The 21763-nt window shown below is 52.8% G+C and overlaps 3 protein-coding genes across 5 annotated transcripts in view; 2 read left to right on the top strand and 1 right to left on the bottom strand.

Moving 5' to 3' along the window:
• The window catches only part of IKBKB (inhibitor of kappa light polypeptide gene enhancer in B-cells, kinase beta), a 17808-nt gene extending 2936 nt beyond the window's left edge, over positions 1-14872 (top strand). The window contains exons 1-19 of one of the 2 annotated variants that reach the window (XM_019546038.1): positions 574-718; positions 1428-1497; positions 3386-3474; positions 4397-4486; positions 4847-4971; positions 5615-5722; positions 6011-6140; positions 6376-6570; positions 6811-6925; positions 8092-8215; positions 8527-8678; positions 8793-8854; positions 9121-9230; positions 9472-9521; positions 10031-10130; positions 10381-10528; positions 11024-11151; positions 14110-14200; positions 14641-14872. In XM_019546038.1, coding sequence (XP_019401583.1) covers positions 647-718; positions 1428-1497; positions 3386-3474; positions 4397-4486; positions 4847-4971; positions 5615-5722; positions 6011-6140; positions 6376-6570; positions 6811-6925; positions 8092-8215; positions 8527-8678; positions 8793-8854; positions 9121-9230; positions 9472-9521; positions 10031-10130; positions 10381-10528; positions 11024-11151; positions 14110-14200; positions 14641-14709 — 2028 coding nt within the window. In that variant the 5' untranslated portion in view covers positions 574-646 and the 3' untranslated portion in view covers positions 14710-14872. Of the gene's footprint in view, positions 1-573; positions 719-1427; positions 1498-3385; positions 3475-4396; positions 4487-4846; positions 4972-5614; positions 5723-6010; positions 6141-6375; positions 6571-6810; positions 6926-8091; positions 8216-8526; positions 8679-8792; positions 8855-9120; positions 9231-9471; positions 9522-10030; positions 10131-10380; positions 10529-11023; positions 11152-14109; positions 14201-14640 lie in introns of those variants that run through there. The other variant, XM_019546037.1, reaches the window with a different exon arrangement.
• Positions 14873-16694: 1822 nt separating this feature from the next.
• DKK4 (dickkopf WNT signaling pathway inhibitor 4) lies at positions 16695-21118 on the bottom strand. Its single transcript, XM_019546036.1, has 4 exons — positions 20911-21118; positions 19964-20114; positions 18797-18943; positions 16695-17266 (listed from the first exon to the last, which is right to left on the bottom strand). The coding sequence occupies exons 1-4, from the start codon at positions 21019-21021 to the stop codon at positions 17016-17018; spliced, it is 660 nt and encodes a 219-aa protein (XP_019401581.1). The 5' UTR covers positions 21022-21118; the 3' UTR covers positions 16695-17015.
• A 519-nt stretch (positions 21119-21637) lies between these two features.
• VDAC3 (voltage dependent anion channel 3) overlaps positions 21638-21763 on the top strand; it is a 15375-nt gene continuing 15249 nt past the window's right edge. The window contains exon 1 of one of the 2 annotated variants that reach the window (XM_019546034.1): positions 21638-21735. The gene's annotated coding sequence lies outside the window, so the exon portion shown is untranslated. Of the gene's footprint in view, positions 21742-21763 lie in introns of both variants that reach the window. The other variant, XM_019546035.1, reaches the window with a different exon arrangement.

Below are 21763 nucleotides of genomic sequence, written 5' to 3'. Positions count from 1 at the left end.
CTTTATTTGTCCTTGTGTTTGTGGCGTGACAGCGAAGCCAGGACCGCTCTGGAGATACGGTGCTGCATGGGGCGAGGCAGCCGAGGACAAAAGCACCTTCTTTGCTGTTGGTGGAGGGGAATTGCACAGAGTAGCCTTGCTCTGGACCTCTTGGGCACGTCCAGTGCGACCTGTCCACCCGGCAGGGCTTGTAGAGCACCTGTAGATGTCCACGCAGGAAGATGCTTCTTCCCTAGACCGTAGCTGAGGGCCTGGTCTGCTGGTGTGAGGTGGGGCATGCTGAACAAGGCCCTCTGGCACCTGGGGCCAAAGGCAGCTGCTTGAGGCTCCCTGACAAGGAGGCTTTCTGCAGTGCCCAGGCTGACATGATTTGTCCCTCTGCTGAACAGATGTTGAGAGTCTGTCAGAGGACAGATGCTGGTCACGTTGGGAGTGCCCTTGGTCTGTGGATCCCTTGTCAGGATCCTTGTCCCAGGGTGCACCTGCATCCGCTGTCCAGCTGCTATTGCTCAGGCGTTTGCACATGCACCCTGTCTAGGAGTAACCTGTGGTGAGTTGGTTCCAGCCATCACACACTTTTACCCTCTTGTTCTTCTCTAGGCTGAATCACCCCAATGTGGTTGCTGCCCGTGAGGTCCCCAAGGGGATGCAAAATCTGGCACTGAATGACCTTCCGCCTCTGGCCATGGAGTACTGCCAGGGGGGAGACCTCCGCAAGGTGGGGCTCCTGGCCGGACCGGCGGATTAGCCATTGAGCACCGCAGAAATGAAAGGCTTCCCTTGGGTTTTCATGCACTGTTGCTGTCGTGTCCTCCTGCACTCACTGGGACTGTGCCTGCTGCCACCTCCCCTGCACTTGGCAGGCTTGGTCCTGCATGAGTTCTCATCCCCTCCCTTGGTCTGTAAACACATCTCATTTCTACTGGGGAGGCAGCGTGTGTCAGCCTGGCGGGGGTGCCCACTTGGGCGTGTGCAAGAGACAGACAGCAGGATGTGAGCAGAGCCTAGAATGTCATGAAGCAGTTTGTGCCAGCGGGTGGGGTCCTGTGGGGAACTGATAAACCCATCTGTCACAGGGCAAAAAAACACATGGGGCTGGTTCAATCTCTTTTTTTTTTTTCCCTTTTTAAATATTCGTGAGCAGCTTAAGCACAGATTTTGCTCAGATGATTGGGCCATGATTAGGGGACGTTATGAGCTGGCTGGGCCAAGTGTGTTCAGATCTGGGGGTGGGCCCTGGAGGGGTTGCTGACTGGAGCAGCTGGCAGACAAGGGGAAGGGTGAGGGCTTGCACAGGCACCAAGGTTTGGAGTGTGTCTGAGTTGACCGTTCTGCAAAGGCCCTGACCCTACAGAAGCTCCTGCTTGCAAGTAGCATGTGTAGGCTGGGTGCGGCAGATTTGTGATATGTTGCCTTGCTTCCTCCAGTACCTGAACCAGCTGGAGAACTGCTGCGGCCTGCGGGAGGAAGCCATCCTGACGCTGCTCTCAGACATTGGTAAGGGGCCACATGGCCTGTGGCAATCCCTGTGTGGGAAGGCAGGCATTTCTGTCCTGTTAGCCCTCTCCACCTGGGGGAAGTAGAGCTGTGACCCTGGATGTTCCCAGTCAATGCACCCTTGATAACTTTTCCTACCTTCCTGCCTTGGTCTGCTGGTGTTCCCCAGAAGGGAAGCAGCCTGTGACTCTGCTCTCATCCCTCTGTGGTCAGGCATATTTCCTCTCCCTGTGAGAACTCGCCTGTGGGATTTCCGGGTGCCAGGAAGGATGTCATAGTGCTGGGCGAGGTCCATTTTGCACCACCTAGATTCCTCAGAGCTGGGCTTGGCCTCTGACCTCCCAGTGGTTGCTAGGCTGATACTTGCTTGTATTATTACCATGGCTCTTGGGCCTCTGCTATATGGGAGTGCAGATGGACACTGCAGGGCTCACTGTGCAATGTGTGCTTTAAACTGTCCCCATTCCCCAAACTTGCTGCTCTGCCTCATGTGGCTCCTGGTAGTGAACTAATGTGGGAAGAACAATCTCGTCTCTGGGGCTTCCTGAGGCTAGGCTCATGGAAGGAGAGGACACTGGCACAAAATGAGTCACATATCACTCCTGTGTAGGGTAGGGGAAGGCAGGTGCTGTGGGCTTCAGGGGAAGATATTTAGAAACCGCCTGTTTAGGTGGGTGTGAATTGGGCAGGTGAAGGGTCTGTGCCTGTGGCCCCCTTTGCTGAGCAGAGTCTCAGGTCCTGGCTAGACACAGCCCATGCTCCTGGTGCAGCTTGTCTTAAGGGCCCATCCGGCGCTTTAGGATTCAGTTGTGTCCCAAGGTTAATTAGGGTTCAAATAATTAACACTGTTCCTTCAAAGGGGTCTTTTCAGAGGCTCCCCTGATGCCAGGCAGAGCTGTCAGCCCATGGAGGATGCCGGAACACCGGGTGTCCCTTGGGGTCCCATGACGCAGCACTACCTCAGGCGGGTGTGGAGGGAGTGGGAAGTGAATCCCCCTGGCTCGGGGTGAGTCAGTGCCGGGAAGCACAGCTGCTGGCTGCAGGAGCACAGTTGGCTAGTTCTGGAGTCATGGGCAAGGTGGGGCCATATCTTGTAACCATGGGGAGCTGCCAAGGGCCTAGCCTGACTGAGCATGCACAATGCAGCTTTGGGTCCAGTTTCCCTTCCCACAAGTCTTGTTTACAAGAGAATAGTAGGGGGTGTCTCTGCTCCCCTGTGGCAGCTCCTTGTGGTGGAACATGATGTTGGTTCCTATAGCTAGAGTTCAACAGCCCTTGGCTGTTGCTGCTCCCAGGTAGCAGTGAGCAGGGGCAATGTGGGGATGATTCTGTTGCCACTGCCCATTTCAGTGTGGAGATATTCCCCAGTAGGTGGTTTGCAGCTGGGACCAGCCAAAGCTGCTATAAGATGACAGATGATGTAGAGTAAGCTCTTGTGTATAGCAGCTGCTGGAAGCGCAGAGGGGGCTGAGAGATGCTGACCATAGCAGCCTGGCCTATTCTAGCATCTCTGCCTTGGTGCTGCTGTTCCTGCCTGTTGCATGGGGGCTGCACCCAGCATCTGCCTTTACAGACGGCACCCTGGAGGGGGCCAGAGATCAGGGCAGGAAAGGAGTCTTCAGGGAATTTGCATACAGGCAACAGTACTGTCCTGTCTGCAAAGCAAGCAGGTGCTTCCATGTCCTGGGGCCTGTGCTTGCCTCGGCTCTGGTCCCTGATTCTCCAGGAGCAGCTTGTTACAAGTAACCTAAAGGCTGAACCCTCTCGGTGCTCTGGCCCCTGTGCCTTGCTCTCTGTGTTCCTTACCCCCTCTGCAGTGGCCCGCTGCTGGGCTTCTGCTGGGACTGTTAGTGATACTGAGTACCAGCTGGTGTCCCCTCTCTCTCAGCCTCTGCTCTCAGGTACCTGCATGAGAACAGAATCATCCACAGAGACTTGAAACCAGAGAACATTGTGCTGCAGCAAGGAGAGCAAAGGGTAAGCAGGAGGCTTTTGTGCATGAGGAGCATGTATATGGTTGGGTGTGTACGAATGGTTGGGAGTGTGGGTGCGTGCGCACGTATGCATGAAGGAGACATCACTGTTGCAGCTTCCACTCCCCGTCTGCTTGTCCGAGTGACCCCATACCCCAGCCCAGGAGAGCAGCTGGATAAGCTTCAGTGGCTGCCAGAGCCCTGTGTGGGGACTGGGTGTGACAGCATTCTTGGCTTGCAGTCTGAGCTTGACCCAGACTTGTCTCTGCTCTCTCATGTCTGATTGTCACACCAGAGATATTTCCATAGAACAGCCCAGCCTTGCAGGCTGTTGTACTGAACTGATGCACTTGTCTAGCCTGAATGCGTTGGCCTGGCTTGTCCTTGCTCAGGCAGAGTGTCGTAGGGGATCTCTGACACCTTGCACCAGGCAGGCAGCGTTTAGCCACCAGTTTATTCTCCTGATCTGAGCTGCCTGGGGCAGAGGGGCGGCAGTGTGGGAGCGCTCATCTTGGTGGTGCCCATGGATCCCCCTGTTCGAGGGCTGGGGCAGCCTAGTGCCAGAAGAGACAACCAGAGATATGAATCTACCCATTGGGAGAAGAGAGACGCATCTCCCCAGCCTAGTGAGCAGGCTCTTGTAAAAGGGCTGGAGTGAACCAGCTTTCCTCAGTCTCTCTCTGTTCATGTTGGTGCTAGTAGCAGCATCTTCAGTTCCTGGCACCTCTGCTCGCATTGCACTTGAGGAGCTTCTTTGTTCTCATGATCCAGCAAGAGCCTACTGCTTCTGGCCTCCTTCCCCTCTGTATCTTGCACCATCTCGGCATCTGAAGGCATTGATCTTCTCTGCTCTTTGTCATATTGGGTGCTACTGCTGAAGGACAGCATGTCCTCACCCTCCTCTTGTTGCTCTCTGTCCTTCTCAGTTAATACACAAGATCATTGACCTGGGCTATGCCAAGGAGCTGGACCAGGGCAGCCTGTGCACATCCTTTGTTGGGACACTGCAGTACCTGGTAAGGAGTCGATTTAGCCATCTTGGTTTTTAGGCAGAACAGCAGGCTGGAGCCAGGAGTGTATGCTGGTCTGGGGGAATGGGAGCTGCATGGTGGGGAGTGTACGCTGGTTGTGACAAGCAAGCCAGCTGCACGCTGTCCTCTACTAATGCTTGGATTTACGCATGTGGTTGTGACTGCAGCTTGCTGTGGGGAGACTGAGAGTGGTAGTAGCTCTGGCGTTGCCACGAGGTGGAACGCTGTGCACCAATGTGCTGTGCAAGTGGGGGCTGTCTCTCAGGGATGGGGGTAGGTAAGGTTCTGGGAAGAGAGGGGAGGAGAGGAGAGGGTCTTTGCTTCCAGCTTGTGTTGGCCATGTAGGCTCCAGAGCTTCTGGAGCAGCAGAAGTACACGGTGACAGTGGACTACTGGAGCTTTGGCACGCTGACCTTCGAGTGCATCACAGGTTTCCGGCCATTTCTGCCCACTTGGCAACCTGTGCAGTGGTGAGTGACCAGGGGAGCCTGTACCAATCACGTTGTGTGTGTGTGTGTGTGTGTGTGTGTGTGTGCGCGCGCGCTGGTGACAAGTGTTCGCAGCAGGACTGGCCTAGGGCCTCTCCTTTGCTGGCAGGGGATTTGGCCTGCCTGGAATGGGCTGAGGGCTTTTTGTGTTGCTGGCCAGGAAGCCAGGGCTGCCACCAGTCCTTTAGCACCCGGGCCTTTCAGAGACCTGTTTTGGAGGCTAGTGGCCTGTGCCCTTGCACCTTTCCTCTTCCAGGCTGTGGGGGGGGGGGAGGGGCCCGTGTGTTGTCAGGTGCCCTACAAAGAGAGTGGTTGCTCTGGAAGTCACGGCCCTTCTCCCTCTGGACGACTCAGTAGGGAGCTGTTGGGGGTATGGCACTCCCTGGGACTTGTTACTGAGGAGGCCTGTTATATCAGAGCCAGTACGACTGACCCTTCCTGGGCAGGCCGAACAAACCCAACCACCATCTGGTACAGCTTCTGGGTGGGGGTTGCAGGGCAGCGTATGGGTGAGTGAGGGACAGGCTACAGTGCTGTGAGCAGCTGGCTGGAGATGGTGCTGGGAGGTCAGTCTGAGGCCCTGTGGGAAGACTGATTCATCGCAGCCCCTTTTTGCATCCTCCAGGCATACAAAGGTGCAGCAGAAGAGCGAGTCAGACATTGTCGTGTATGAAGACTTGGTTGGAGAAGTGAAGTTTTCCAGCAGCTTGCCCTACCCAAACAACCTGAACAGGTGAGGAGTAACTAGTGCTCACCCTGGGGTCATGGGCACAGGAGCCGGCTGGGGTCGGGGTGTCTGCAACTTGCTCAGCTGTTCCAAGGCAGAGTGCCAGAGGCATATGGGGGGCAAGAGCAGGAATGGGCCTATCAGTTGCTGCAGACAGTTACCGGTGCCTGTGCCCATGCTGGGGAGGCAGGGGCTGGGAAAGGGCTGACTGGTCTTTCCTGGAAAAGGTGTCTGGGATAGTGATGGGAAATGTGGCTCCTTCTTCCAACTCCCCTGCCTGTGCTTACCCCACAGCATCCTGGCTGGGCACCTGGAGAAATGGCTGCAGCTCATGCTGATGTGGCAGCCCCGGCAAAGAGGCACGCATCCTGTCTACGGGACCAATGGCTGCTTCAGGGCTTTGGATGACATCCTGAACCTGAAGGTGAGCGTTAGGGATGGGATCCCCATGCAGCTAATGGCTGGCCTGTGGGAAGGAGGCTGGAAAGGGCATCCAGGAGCCTAGTGCAGGGCCAGGCACCAGCTTGGCACTGGTAAGAAGTCTGAGGGGCTGCCTGAACTTGCAGTTCATCTCTGTCCCTGGGGCTCACGCCCTGGCCCCTCTGTTTGCTGGGTTTGGAGGCTGAGCTGCTCTACACTGCTTACCGCTTCCCTTGCAGTTGGTACATATCCTAAACATGGTGATGGGCACTGTGCACACGTACCCAGTGATGGTGGAGGAGACTGTGCCAAGTCTGAAGGCCCGAATCCAGGCAGACACCGGCATCCCCCAGCAGGACCAGGAGTTGCTGCAGGAGGCTGGCGTTGCACTGTCCACTCAGAAGCTGACCGTGCCAGGCGTGGCTGACAGCAAGGTGAGTCCCACAGCATGACACTGCAACCAGTAGCCTCTACTCAGGTCCCTGCTGCCCTCTCCCACCCTTCTTTTTCTCTGACTTGATTCGGAGGCGGGGTGGGGGAACAACCTGTCCTGGTTTGCTACGTGCACCATAAGTGGTGGGAAGCTGGCAGCTTTGTCCCCATGGTCAACCAAAGGCCAGGACCTGTTGGTGGTGCTGCTGGTGGAGAGCTTAGTTGCTCTCTTGTGTCCATAGGTGAATGAAGCTGCAGCTGTGGACTCTGACCTCCTATTCCTGTTTGACAACCGGAAAGTCACATACGAAGCTCAGATCTCCCAGCGGCCCCATCCTGAGAGCGTGGACTGCATCCGTAATGGCATCCTCTAGGCTGGGGAATCCATACAGAGGGTGGCTGGCTGTGGGGACTGCAGTGAATCATAGAAGTCGGGTCGGAAGGGACCTTGTAGATCTTCAAGTCCGACCCCCTGCCTGGGCAGGAGAAAAAACTGGGCTCAAATGATCCCAGCTAGGTAGGCATCAAGCCTCCTCTTAAAGACCCCCAGGGTAGGAGCCAGCACCACTTCCTGTGGAAGTTGGTTCCAGATCCTAGCCGCCCTGACCATGAAGTAGTTCTTAGGGATGTCTAATCTAAACCTACTCTCCAGCAACTTGTGGCTGTTATCCCTTGTTATGCCAGGGGAGCGCTGGGGGAAACAAAGCCTCTCCCAAACTCTTCTGGTCCCCCCTAGTGAGTTTCTAGACGGTCACCAGGTCCCCCCTCGGCCTTCGCTTGTGAAGGCTGAACAGGTTCAGGTCCCGCAGTCTTTCATTGTAGGGTCTGCCCTGTTGTCCTCGAATCATGCGAGTGGCCTCCTCTGGACCCTCTCAATGTTGTCCACATCCCTCCTGAAGTGCGGCGCCCAGAACTGGATGCAGTACTCTAGCTGTGGCCTGACCAGCGTTGCATAGACGGGGAGGATCACCTCCTTGTCCCTGCTAGAGATGCATCTGTGGATGCAGGACAAAGTCCAGTTAGCCCTGCCAACCAGGACCTCGCATTGTCGGCCCATGTTCATCTTGGAGTCAGTAATGACTCTAAGATCCCTTTCTGCCTCCCTGCTCTTAAGAAGGGAGTTTCCTATCTTAATGCAGAACTTGGGGGCAGCTGGTCCACTCAGCCCTTGGCGCTGTCCATGGTGGCAGCTCTTAGCACACATGTCTGATGTGCAGTTTAAGAGAGAGCACAGAAGATCCTGAACAGCCTAGTTGGCCTCATGACCTGCAGCTGTAGTGAGGGTCTGTGGCCATGGTGTGCTGCGCCCAGACCATTGTGGGGCAGCGTGTGCTGCTCCTTGCTCTTGCATTCATCCCAACATGGGGCAGGGCCTCCCCTAAGAGTGGGGCTGGGTACATGAGCAGGACAGCCCTACACTGGCTTTGGCAAGCAGAGCCAGTCCTGAGTGCTGCAGGGTTCAAGGGTTTGGCTGCGCTTGGCCAGGGACTGCCCTATGCTGATGCCTCACTCTCTCCCTTCAGTCCAGGACCCAAAGAGGAATCTCTCCTTCTTGCAGCTGCGGAAGGTGTGGGGCCAGGTCTGGCACACGATCCGGATGCTGAAGGAGGACTGTAACCGGCTCCAGCAGGGGCAACGAGCAGCCATGTATGGTGGGGTCCACTCTGGGATGCCTGGCACTGCCCTGGTTTCTCGGCTATGGGGAGTGGGCAGGAAAAGGCATTTGCATGCTGGGCAGGGGTGAGACTTGGGGAGTGGGGGAGTCGTTTGCTGCTACTGAAGTGCTCTTGTTGTGGCCTCCTGCCTAGCTGCTGTTGTGCTGTTGGCTGCATTCAGCCAGGTCAGTTGGTGGGGCAGGTGTGCTGGGGCTCTTGATGGGTGGATGGAGGGTGCTGGGTACAGAGCTGGGCCAGGCAGGAACAGCTCCAAGCAGGACTCTCTTTTCACTGTCTCCTCAGGCGGAACCTGCTGCGGCACAACAGCACCCTCTCCAAAATGAAGAACTCCATGGCCTCCCTGTCCCAGCAGCTGAAAGCCAAGCTGGATTTTTTCCAAACCAGTATCCGGATTGACCTCGAGAAGTATAGCGAGCAGATTGAGTTTGGCATCAGTGAGTGCTGCCCTGGCCAGCCAGTAACTGACCGTCCCCCAGCTTGGCTGCAGCTGTGTCTGGTTCCTGTGGGGAGCGCGCAGCAACTGACTCACCTCTCCATTTGCCTTGCAGCCTCTGAGAAGCTGCTGCTTGCCTGGCGGGAGATGGAGCAGGCTGTCAAGCTCTGTGGACGGGTATGTATCCACGTTCAGGGTTAGTTGCTGGCTGGGAAGAGGCAGCTCTGGGGGTTCCCGGAGGCACCCAGCCCTGCACTTGGTTTGCTTTGCATTGGTTTGCCCTGCTGGCTTGTAGGTGCTGTGCTTGTTTGTAAAGGTTAAGAAGGGGATGGAGGAGCTGAGGGAGGGGGGTGCTAAAACTGATGGATAAAATGCGATGTGTTGGCAGCCTTCCTCGGGCTGAGCTGCTGCTGCTGCTGCTGCTAATGGCTGCCCTCCCACAGGAAGAGGACGTGGAGCAGCTGGTGAAGAGGATGATGGCATTGCAGACTGACATTGTGGACCTGCAGAGGAGCCCGCTGGGCTGGAAGCAGGGGGGCACGCTGGAGGACTTGTAGGTGGCGCCGCCTTGAGCAGGGGAGGTTGTTGCAACTCTGGGGCAGCTCGGTTCCTTCCTAGATGTAGGAGGTTGGAGCCTGCCCAGCCCAGAGTCACAGGAAGCGTCTTGGTGGTTGCCCTGAGGTGCAGCCATAGGCCTCTGTCCATGCATGGCTGCTTGCAGGGAGGCGTGAGGGATCTGGAGAGGCTTTGGAAGGGGCTGATGACAGTTTAGCTCTTGCATCTCTGCTTTATAGGGAAGAACAAGCCAGAGAGCTTTACCGGAAGCTGCGGGAGAAGCCGAGAGGTAATGGGCCCTTTGGCTGCACCCCGTAGCCTGAGAGCAGCAAACCAAGCTGGGAATCCTACTCTGGTCTGGGTCCACTGCCTCCTGCAAGGGCCTGAGGGCTCTTCTTTGCCAGTTCTAGCCCATAGCTTCTTGAGGAGTCGTGATGGCATTTCAAAGCCAGACCCCAGCCTTGCCTTGTCCCCACCTGCTCCCAGCAGCTGAACTCCTTTCAGAGTCCAGTCCAGCTTTGCCTTGGACTCTGGCTTAGGTCAATGACAATGACATACATTTAAGCAGGGCATTTGGCCCACGTTTTTGGCTAGTCAGGCATGTGTTGTCCCCCACAAGCTGGGCTGGCTAATGTCTGCCCTTTGTGGCCCCATATCCAGGGGCTGTGTGCCTAAAGCTTGGGGTCCAGGAAAAGGAAAGGTGATCTGGGAACAGACTGTAACTGGCTGTGTCCCCATGTGCCTTGTGAGTCTCCTGTGCCCTACGCTGAGCTTTTGATTCTTGTTTTTCTTCCCCAGACCAGAGGACCAGTGGTGACAGCCAGGAGATTGTGCGGCTGCTCCTGCAGGCAATTCAGACCTTTGAGAAGAAGGTCCGGCTCATTTATTCCCAACTCAGGTGACTTTCAGAACATGGGCTTCATGTAGAGACCAGGCCTGACTGGGCAGCTCTGGCTGTAGCTATGCATACGAGGAGGGGCAGGGGGGCAGTTACTGCTAAGTGGTTAAGAGTTGCGTGTTGCCAGTGAGCAGAGTCAAACAGCTGTTGCTGATGTGAGCTGCAGTGCATCTAGTCCACAGAAGTTTCTTCCTCTGCACCTGAGCCTGCTGCAGCCACTCACATGTCACCTGCTTGTTACTCTTTATAGCAAGACTGTTGTCTGCAAGCAGAAGGCCCTGGAGCTGTTCCCTCGTGTGGAGGAGGTGATGAGTCTGATGAATGAGGATGAGAACACTGTTGTCAGGCTGCAAGAGAAGCGGCAGAAGGAACTGTGGAACCTGCTGAAAATAGCCTGTGTGAGTGAAGCGCAGGTTTGCCTGGGACTGCCTGTGTGGGCCTTCTGGCTGCTCAGCTAAACTGGCTTCTTTCAGAGCCCTGTGAAAAGCCTCTGCTGCTCCTCTAAGCTTCTGCACCAGACTTACAGCCCCTTTGAGTGCTCCCCAGGAGGCGAGTTTTTCATCTTCATAGCAGGGGCTTCCTGCAGCCATGTTTGCTCTTAGGGCAGGTGCACGGCTGCACAGAGTGAGGCTTTGCTTTTGTTGTCATTTGCTATAGGAACAGAACACACTGAACACATCTTGCATGGCCCTGAGCTCAGACCTCTGTACAAGAATGGGGGGGCAAGGCCACCACATGTCTGTACCACCATCTCCCCTTGGGTCAAACTTAGCTTAGAAATTTGGGGGTGAGGACTGGGGCAAACACAGACCCTTCTCCTGCCTTTGGCAAGTGCCTGCTGATGGAAACAGGCTTGTGTAGGAATGAACCTGCTTTGTTCTTTTTCACTGTAGAGCAAGGTGCGTGGCCCTGTTAGCAGTAACCCTGAGAGCATGAATGCCTCACGACTTAGTAACCCAGGACAGCTACTGTCGCACATCCCTGCTGTAACCTACAACCTGCCAGAAGCAATCAAGAAAAGGTACTGTGAATGGGGACTAGGGAGTCATAAGCCACATCCACAGGTGTTTTGAAAGGGAGAGGGGTCAGTCCAGCTCCTTGCCATCTGAACATTATGATCCTCTGTCTTTTCATGGATACACAGGTGACTAGTGTAGCTGAGGGGAAAAAAATGTTCTCATTTCTTCTGCAGCTCCTCAGTCTCATACAGCAACAAGGATGGTGGGGGTGGGAGGTGGGTTAGAGGTCAGAGGGGCAGATGAGTAGAGCTAGATCTGAAGTAACACAGTGTAACTGGAGAACTGGGCTGGCCATAAAGCTGTGCTGTAAAGAGGCAGTGGGAAGTTGTAAGCCCAGCCAAATGCAGTGAGCATGCTAGGGCAGTTATAGTTTCATAGTTGGTAGGATCAGAAGGGACCTGAGCAGATCATCGAGTCCGACCCCCTGCCTTGGCAGGAAAGAGTACTGGGGTCAAACGACCCCAGCAAGGTGTACATCCAGCCTCCTCTTAAAGACCCCCAGGGTAGGAGCCAGCACCACTTCTCTTGGAAGTTGGTCCCAGATCCTAGCCGCCCTGACCGTGAGGTCGCGCCTCCTGATGTCTAGTCTGAATCTCCCCTCTGCCAGCTTGTGACCGTTATTCCTGGTCACTCCTGGTAGCGCTCGGGGGAACAGGGACTCTCCCAATGCCTGCTGATCCCCCCTGACTAGTTTGTAACAGGCCACTAGATCCCCCCTCAGCCTTCTCTTCTGGAGGCTGAACAGGTTCAGGTCCCGTAGCCTCTCCTTGTAGGGCCTGCCCTGCTGCCCCTGATCATGCGAGTGGCCTCCCCTGGATCCTCTCCATGTTGTCCACATCCCTCTTGAAGTGTGGTGCCCAGACCTGGACGCAGTACTCCAGCTGCGGCCTCACCAGTGTTGCATAGGGGGGGAGGATCACCTCCCTGGACCTGCTCGAGATGCATCTGTGGATGCATGACAAGGTGCGGTTGGCCTTCCTGATTGCATCCCCACACTGCCGGCCCATGTTCGTTTTGGACTCAATAACGACTCCAAGATCCTTTTCTGCCTCTGCACTGCCGAGAAGGGAGCTTCCCACCCTGTAGGTGTGGTGCTGGTTCTTCCTCCCCAGGTGCAGCACCTTGCACTTGTCCGTGTTGAATCCCATCCTATTCTCATCTGCCCACCGCTGTAACCTATCTAGGTCCAATTGCAGCCTATTCCTCCCTTCTAGCATGCCCACATCCCCTCGCATCTTAGTGTCGTCAGCAAATTTGAACAGGGGCCTTTTTACCCCCTCATCCAAGTGGCTGATGAAGATATTGAACAGTGCGGGCCCGAGGACCGAGTCCTGGGGGACCCCACTGCCCACATCCTTCCAGGTCGAAAATGACCCATCCACCACTGCTCCCTGGGTGCGGCCCTCCAGCCAGTTGGCAACCCATTTGAGTGTGTGGGTGTTGACACCACAGTCCCCTAGTTTTTTAATGAGAATGGGGTGAGGGACAGTGTTGAAGGCTTTCCGAAAGTCCAGGATGCTACACCTGCATCTAAGGATTTGGTGACCTTGTCATAGAAGGCCACCAGGGTGGTCTGACAGGACCTGTCTCTAATGAACCCGTGTTGGTTGCCCCTAAGCATAATCTCCCCTGCTGGCCCCTCAGGAAGATGCACCAGGATAATTCTCTCAGAAAGCTTCCCCAGGATCGAGGTAAGACTAACTGGCCTGTAGTTTCCTGGGTTCTTCTTCCTCCCCTTTTTGAAGATGGGAACCACACTGGCCCTCTTCCAGTCCTCTGGCACCACACCAGAGCACCACGAGTGCTTGTACAGCTGTGCCAGGGATCCTGCAATGACCTCAGCCAATTCCCTCAGCACTCAGGGGCGGAGGTTGTCCGGACCAGCTGATTTAAATATGTCCAGTCCCTCCAGAAGTTCCCTGACTAGATCCTCACTGACCCTAGGCCTGGGTGCACCTCCCCTGGGGCCTGAGGGGGTTCCAGTGTGGGGGCCGATCCGGTCCCTGCTCAGGAAAATGAAGGCAAAGGAGTTGTTAAATAGGTTAGCTTTGTCATCAGGTGTGATGACCAGATTTCCTAGCATGTCTTGTAGGGGCCCCACACTACCCTGTACCTTCTTTTTGCCCCCTATGTATTTAAAAAAGGACTTCTCATTGTCCTTGATCCGGGAAGCTAGTCCCAGTTCCGTCTCTGCCTTGGCCTTCCTGACTGCCCCCTACATCCCCGAGCAACTGCAGTCCTCCCCGGTGATGGCCCCTCCCTGCCATTGGGCGTGCACCTCCCTTTTAGCTAGGAGATGTTCCCGGATGCTTTTGGTGAGCCATGGGGGCTTTTGCACCCTCTTGGCCCTTTTGATCTGTGTTGGGATTACCTCCCTTTGGGCTTGGAGGATTGTCTCCTTAAAGAACGACCACTCTTCTTGGACAATTGACTCCCCTCCCCTCTGGGACCTCAGTGCCTTCCTGACTGTTCTCCTTACCTCATTCTCCTTACCAGTATTATCGAGTGCTGCAGCTGGATGGCTGCCTGGCCTTGGTACCGAGTCATTCTCTTGAAAATAAAGGAGAAAAATGGACTGGGTGCAGTCTTAACTTTAGAAGATCAGACCTGGTCTGAGGGTATGCCCTCCTTCAGGTTACCTTTACCATGAGCACCTGCAGGTTGCTGCCTCCCACGGAGCAATGCTGGACACTGCTTTTACCACATTTCACAGGTCACTCAGTAACTCCCAGAACCAAAGGGCAGGAATAGGGTTTGTTCCCTTATTGTTAGCTGCCTTGTTCTCAGCTATCTTTCAGTCACATGGCAAATGTTTGCCATCCTGGTTAGACCCGGTCACTGCTGTGTAGCAGGCTGCCATTGAGACACCCGGCTGCCCAGGAGCTGAGCTAGACACCATGTAGCACAGGGAACAGATGCATCCACTCAGTCATGGGTGTAACTGCTCTTGTCTCTTGTAGCGAGGAGCTGCTGATGGAATCACAGGATCTCTGCAGCCAGTTAGAGATCATGATGAATGACACAATGAAGGATCAGGACCAGAGCTTCATGGTAAGAGCTTCCATTTGTTTTAAACTTCCTTTTGGGTGGTGACAGGAGGAGAGAGATTGCAAGCTAAAGCTGCTGGCCAGTTGTACGTGGGCATGCAACGAGAATTCACGTGGCGGAGGAGAGGCACATCTTTGGCCGAATGGAACGTGTCTGCCTGTGTGGGGTGGGAGGGGGAACAGCAAATGGCTTTCCTGAGATTAGCGAAGAAGTGTATTGCATGCAGCATAGAGGGCTGAGGATACTACCCTCTTTAAACAGAACAAAATAACTCTTCTTTGTCCTGAGACTTCTCTAGTTACTGTCTGACTCGTAAGGCAACCATCATGGCAAACTTCTGGAAGAGAGGGAATTAATACTTTCTTCTGGACCAGAGTGACAGAACAAAATTCAGCTTTATGGGTGGCACACTTTATTAATGAGTGTGTTTGCTGCTTTCCTAGTCTCTGGATTGGAGCTGGTTGCAGCTTCACGTGGAAGAAAGAAATAGTCCAGAACAAACCCAAATGTAAAGTCACTTCAGTGCTGGTTGAAGACAAAGAATCTCCTGGCAAAGAATGTATCAAGTGCGACTGGCTGCTGCATGGAAAGGAAGGCCCCAGCGCCTCTCTGTGTGCCACCTGGTGGTTACTTAAGGAACATGCTGTCTTTTAAAATAGGTTTTACTGAAAACTCTTTATTTCTGTACATTTCGCTGCTTTTTCTACAAATGCGCAGAGGTATGGGAGGGGAAGGGCCTGAGGAAGAAGGACTGTAGCTATCTCATAATGCACAGTGGATGAGGCTGCTTTTATTGTCTGATTTTTGTTTGTCTTCTCTTACAGTCCCCAAGCCAGCTGCTCAGGGCATTTCTCTCCCACCAAGCCACCTTGCTTCTGTGTATTTGCTGTAAATCATCCTTCCCTGCCCCCATGCTAAATGGTGTATATCAGTAGTCACCAACCAGCGGATCTTGATCCACTGGTAGATCTCAGAGCCTCTTACAGTCCATCCGAGGCTGGGGTGGTGGGTATGTATGTGCGTGCCCCAGCCCAGCAGGTCAGTCCATTGGGGAGGGAAGGAGCAGGGACTAGATTGAGGCCCCCAAGGAGTGCGGGACGGTGCCACAGAGGCAGGTGGTAAGTTGCGTTGGGGGCCCCAGCCAGGTGAGACTTACCTGCTGAGGAGGCATGCCCCAATACATTTTTCTCCCTTTTGCCTCAATCTGCCTTTCCCTCCCCACAGATGTACCTGCTGGGTGGGTGGGGGGTGCAGCGGTGCATGGTAGATCTTGGGTTGCTTTTAAATGTCAAGTGATCTCCTGCTTAAAAAGGTTGGAGACCACTGATGTATATAGTCCACTGTACACAAATCATCTTTCACAGTCATTGGCCAGCCTGCCTTTTGTAAATGACTGACCCCACTGATTCTGCCTATCATGCTGATTTGCACTGTTTCTCAAGTGTAACATCTGTACTTAGCTAGTACTTGTTTCCTGTATGGGAACGAAATACCTGAAATATGTAAACTTTTGGTTTGCTCTATTTGATATCTTCAATAAAACTTCTAAAGGAAACAGCCTGGTTTGCATGTGCAGTTGTGTGAGCTGAGTGTGGACACTGCCCTCTTGTCATTGTGAAGCGAGGCCATATCTAATTGCGTTGCCTGGTACAGTTGAGAGAGAGAGGCATTAAGTGCCCTTCCACAGGGCTGTAGACAGGCCCAGCTAAATTCAAGTTACAGCAATTGTTTTAGCATTAATGAATTTGACCCCATGAAGCAGACATGAATGGTTATCAAGCAGAGCAGGGAGAAGTTAATGGGAGATGCAAGCAGGGGCCTAAAATGAGGTGAAACAAAAGAATGTTAAGTTCCTGAGTTTTTTCCATGTCAGGGCAGTGAAGTTGGGAGTTTCTGCTCCCAGCCTGCCTGCTGAGACTTGTGTAGCTTTCTTTTGAGCATCATGAGTGAGGGCCAGCATGGAGCTGTGGTTTCGTGGCACATGCTCTCCCACTGGTGATTAGCCATTTTTTGTCTTTTTATCTTTTTTTTTTTTACTTAAAAAAAGTCAGGACTTGGTTTGAACTCTCTCTCAGTAGTGGGAGAGGTAGTGGTTGGGCCTCTGGGGAGGGTGGCGGAGAATGACATTTCTACATTGACTTTTGTGGTCCTGTTTTTGTCAACAGCCCTGGCACCCTGCTTGGATTGCAGCTCTTCATGTTATGTATTAGGTGATAAGTTTGGCTCCTTTGAGAGAACTGAGCTGTTCCATTAAGAGACCAAAGAGTTGGAAATTGGGATAAGGAAGGTCTGCTACAGGGACTGTAGAGATGAAGACCCTAGATCAGCCTCATGCTTGCTTTGGGTAGGCCTTTTCTGTTCCATGCTGTAGGACAGAAACACTGATCCCTAGAGCAGCCAGTAAGCACCTGGCCTCTGCCTTGGGCTCCAGGCAAAGTTGTGTTCTTGGTTCAGTGACTGGGGGTGGGGAAAGCTTCAGGAAAAAGTTTAGTGTCCAGGTGAACATGATGTTTTTTATTTCCTTACCTTGGCACCTGGAGTCAGATGTTGGAATAGAGACTTTACAAAAGGACTTCCCCACTCTGCCCAAAATGTCCCTGGGCTCTAGGTCAGCCCACCAGGGTTTAATGGTGGGTATGGCAGGACCCTCAGGGCACTGAAAGGGAGGAGAGAACGTGGTGCCCGCCTCTTAGAACTGAATGTTCTTAGTGTTTGTCTGGAAGTTTAGGGATGATTTTACAGAATAGTGCATAGGTCACTCTGGAGTTAGAAGGTGAATCCTCCTCTCTCCTCTGGCTTCGAGTATTTTAATAGTAATTTAGCTTTTTTGGCAAACACTTAAGCGTGATCGTTGGGGAATCCCAGCGAGTAGCACACGGCAGGTCAGGCCAGGGCTGCAGTTGCAGCGCTGGAAGATTTCTGGCCCTGGAGCAACATCTTTGTGTCCCCGTCGAGAGCAGACCTGCCCCTCATGAAGAACCGGCTTGCAGATCTTGGTCCAGAAATGGCGAGCGCAGCAAAGCCCTGTGGTGCAGTCTGATGTCCGGAGGCAGCTGTCTCCCTCTTGACCTGCACAAAATGTATCAACTCACCCTATACTTTTGCTCCTTCAAACACCATTCCTTGCCCACAGATCCCTCCCACCCACCCACCCACCCACTCTTCCTTGTGAAGAAGCACAGCCCCACCAGTGGGGACCCATTGCTGCTGCTTCCTCTCACCCTAATTCTGCCCTGTTCAGATGCTCTCAATTGATAGCAAAACTTGGGGACTCACTGCAGCTTCCTGCCAGGGTGGTGCTTGACTGCCTGTTCCTCAGGCCAAGAAGCTAAAGGAGACCTTAAACTGAGGTGTGACTTGCTCTAGGACAGAGTCCTGATCTGCTTAGTTGTAGAACACCTTTCCCCACCCCATCTCCTACACAGCCCTTGCTCTGATTCAGCTGCTTCAAAACCTGAAAGGGGGCTAATGGTTAAACTTCTAAGTACAAACTGCCTGCTGGACACTTGGAACACGAGTGATATTTTCCTAACGCAAAGATCTTTGTGCTGTTTCAACTAACTGCCTGACCTCTAGCATCACCACCCTGAAAGTCATCTTTATCTTCTCAGCAAGGAATTTAAGTGTTAGTGTGCTGCATACAAAAGTTTACTGAGCAATAATCACAGCCAGGACTGCTGTTGCATTAATCTATAGGTTGTATACAGCTCTCCTTTCCCCTCTCCCCACTGTGGACATGACCCATCTTCCATTCTGGAAGTTTTTCACTAGTATTTGCTCATTTGTAGCTTACTCTTTAACTGCGAGCTCATTCGGATGGGGCTAGTCTTCCTCTCTCTGTCCCGATCTGAGCAAACATTTAGGCACGTTTATAAACATTTGCAGCTTTAGTTTTTTGTCTGTATGGTGATTAGCACAACAGGCCCCTGTGCTACCTGTGACTTCTGCATTATTTTTACTAGCATAGTGCTCTAGTAACAGTTCCTCAAACCTGTTGAATAACTGAGCTTTTGAAGCCTTAAACTCTTGAAACCTCTGCCACTGCTTTTCCTGTATTGCAATGGGTTAATTATAGAAAGTGTGCAATGTTAAAGGAACATTGCACACTTAGCTTTTTAGTTACAAATAACAAACTTATTTCCTATTACATAAGCATAATCAATCTGCTTGCCATTGTACAGAATGCAAAATGTGAGGTCCTAAGTTCATGAAGAGAAACAAATTGAACGTGTTTTATTTCTGAGCAAGTACATATGGGGTTTTTTTTCTGGATGTTCTACTAACCAAACCCCAGTTCTTCCCCTCTTTGTAAATCATTGACTGAATTATCTTAGGTGCTATTTTAATCTCAGTGGAGGAAACTATGTGGCTTTCTCCAGTGCAGCTCTCTCCAATGCATAGTTTAAAGGATTGCTGGAATCTATCTGTTCGCATTTCTTATGCGAATGAAGTAAAGTACAAACACTTTCCTAATGGGAGATTCCAGGCATCTCAACAGACTCTTGCTTTTCTCTCTTTCCCTCCCCATCCTGCCATTTTGGTGTTCTTTATTCCTCTGCTGGAATATGATTTCCCCTCTTCTTATTCAGCCCACGTTACCTTTGCTATGTTGAGAGGTAACATTTGCTTTCTTGGAAGAATTTTCTTGGCTCTGATGCTGGGTTGTCCACTCCAGCTCAGAACCATCCTGCTCATCAGTCCTCCTTCCCTCTGTTAGGTTAACTTCTTCAGCCCGGCTGCAAACATCTAGTGCAAAAAAGAGAAGGCTACAATTATGGATATCTATGGAGAGCGCTGGAATGCTGATAGTGCTGTTTTCATAGCTGCATAGAGCTTTAAGGCTGGAAAAAACCCCAAACTTTCTTAGCAGCCAGTCTCACTTTTTTGCACAAACACAGGCCACAGACCCTCACTATTAATATCAACATTAAGACCACAGATTCTATTTAAGTTACAGCTTGTCTTTGAAAAGACTTCCAGTCTGTACTCCACCACTTCAGGTGATGATGATGAAGAATCCAGTAGACCCCTGGGTAAGTTAGTCTGACTTTTAATTAAAAGTTAAACGGTATCAATCTGATTTCTAGTCTGAATTTCAGCTGCCAACCATTAGAAGCTTTCTGTTAAATTAAAGAAGCTTCCCTTAGAAATAGTGGTAGGCTGATCGGTGCATCTCTTAACCTCAATCTCTTGGAAAATCTACAGAGATTATAACTGTAAGACTCTTATTCCCCACATCTTAATTCATTCTTGTACCTTTCTTTTTGGTCAAAATATTTCCTTGTTGCTGTACGGTGTAAATATGTTGCATTTCTTTCTAAATACAGAGCGACTTATAGAATGCTTTTTTCTTTGCTGTATCAGTATTTTCACTGTATTCCTAGCTAGCCTCTTGTTAAAATTTTATTTCTTCCTGCTGTAAGACTGCTTTCTGGTAAGTCTCCTGAACATGCTGGCTATAGATTTGCCTCAGTTAGCTACACTTCATAACAACTGCTTTGTTTTTATTGCTATCAGCTTTGCTGTGCTTAATGCATTCAGCTGTGTATATGACACTGCAGTTTGTTTTGAAAAAGCTCCTAGTCTGCTGCATGCCTCAGTTAAGAAAACTGCTTTGTAATTTCTTTACATAGGGATTAGAGTCAACATTATCAGAAAGCAAACCTCTCAAAACCTCACCATCACTTCTGCAGTGTGCATGGTCTTTCCTGTTCTACTTTCACTCTCCCTTTTAAATATCAGGGATACATGAGTGTGAGCGCTTACCATTTAGACAAATAGACCCTGGGCAGCACATAGCACTGCGCTGGCATCTTCTCCGTAACCCACGGCAGGTAGAGCAGAAAGGCATGCCATCCTGGGGACTGAGACAGAATTTGCTTCCATTGCAGTCTTTGTCTGTCATACATGGTGAGCCCTACAGAGAGAGGGGGAGAATGCTTATTTTCTTTACAGGGAAAAACTCATGTTCATCAGCACCAGTTATAAAATGCTCTGCTGCTTGTACAGAAAGAGACTTGAGCCGTCTGCACGCGTTATTGCAGAAATCAGATTTGCTAATGTCCTGGCTCTGGGACAGCATGTCTGGTGAAAAGGGCTGCAGCTGCATTCTTCATTAGGCCTTGTGCAGTGCTGGCCCCCAGCAAGCAGTGGTTCTTTCACAGTATTAGCATTATTATTTTAAAAGTAGCAGTTCTACATTTCTTATTACCCACAGGGGTGGTGTTCATAGCCCATGGCAATCTGGTAAGTGCCTGATGCTACAGACCAGGTCATTTTCTGAACTGAAAACAGGACTTGAGCCTCCTTTGCTTGCAGTCCTGGACCCTTAATGTAGCGCTCTGGGAAGGAGCTCATCAGCACCAGCCACCACTTGGCTTGTGTATATATAAGGAGTCTGTTTCCTGATGTCTTTTGAGAAGAGCTATGCACCCACAGTCTCAGAATTTCCCCCACTTAGAGCACGTCCAGCTGGACACGAGAATTTCTAATGACATCTGAATCTTGTCTGCTTAGGCTAGTGCTGCAGCCGCACATGTTGCACAAGTAGGTCCGTTAGTACCACAAAAGTAAGTCTATCCCCTTGCTTAATGTTTCTCTGCTGCGTGCCAGGCCCTGATCCAAACGGCCCTACCCGCCTCTGTTTACAGCGTGAAAGATCAGCCAGATTCATGGCCCTCCCCACCAAATCCATTCGGCCCCTGGGCTCTCACCTTCTTGGGGCTGTGCACTTCTGCAGCGCTCTTGATGGTGTTGGAGTCTAGGACCAGGGCTACCAGCGGGGAACAGATGCAGCTGAGTGCCAGCAGCCAGACTGCGCCCATCCTTCAGACAGGCAAACCTGTGCCCAGGGGGTGCTTCAGTTCTGGCTGTTAGTTAAGCCGCGCTGGAGCTTAGCAAGTCTCTCTCTCGCAGTCGGTGTCTGGCGGAGCTGCGGACAGGGCCGCCTCTCTTATACATAAGCTGACTCCCCTTCCCATCGCGGCCTCCCGCTCTCACCTTGTTTCCTTTCTCTTCAGCCCACACAAGCTTCAACAAAGCTCTTCAAATCTCTTGGATCAACACTTCAAAACAAGGCTTCAAGAGCTGGAGCAAGCAGGGAGGGCACCGGCTGAGCCCTCCTAATTATGGCCTCTCCCAGGAGTTCAAAGGGCCGAGAGAGAGGCAGGATGTGGTGCGCTCCCTGGCTAATCACCTGCATTTCCGACCTTCCCTTTGCCAAGCGCTCCTCGTTCTCCGCGGGACCACGGGCCGAGGCTGCGGCGGGGGGGAAATGCGTCGCTTGGCTCCGGCTTCCAGCCGCACGTGCTTCTGTCTGCGCCCGCGCGAGCCGGCAGGGGGCGCCCGAGCGCGCCGCGGGCGGGCCGGAGGCGCCTAGTGCGCAGGCGCGCCCTGTTGGCTCGCCGGGAGCGCTCGTCTTCCCTGCCCGTCGTCCTGCGCGTCATTGCGCGGCGCCCGCGGTGACGTCGGCAGAGCGACGTGGAGGCCGCGGGCGTTTGCGGAGTCCTTCAGCCACACGGACGGACGGGCGCCGCCGCCGCCAGGTGCCGCGGGGCGGGGGCGGGA

The sequence above is a fragment of the Crocodylus porosus genome, unplaced genomic scaffold (assembly GCF_001723895.1).
Source record: "Crocodylus porosus isolate Cpor-Errol unplaced genomic scaffold, CroPor_comp1, whole genome shotgun sequence".
Taxonomy (NCBI): domain Eukaryota; kingdom Metazoa; phylum Chordata; order Crocodylia; family Crocodylidae; genus Crocodylus; species Crocodylus porosus.
Note: the sequence above shows the minus strand (reverse complement) of the source record. Positions and strands in the feature narration are given on the sequence as shown.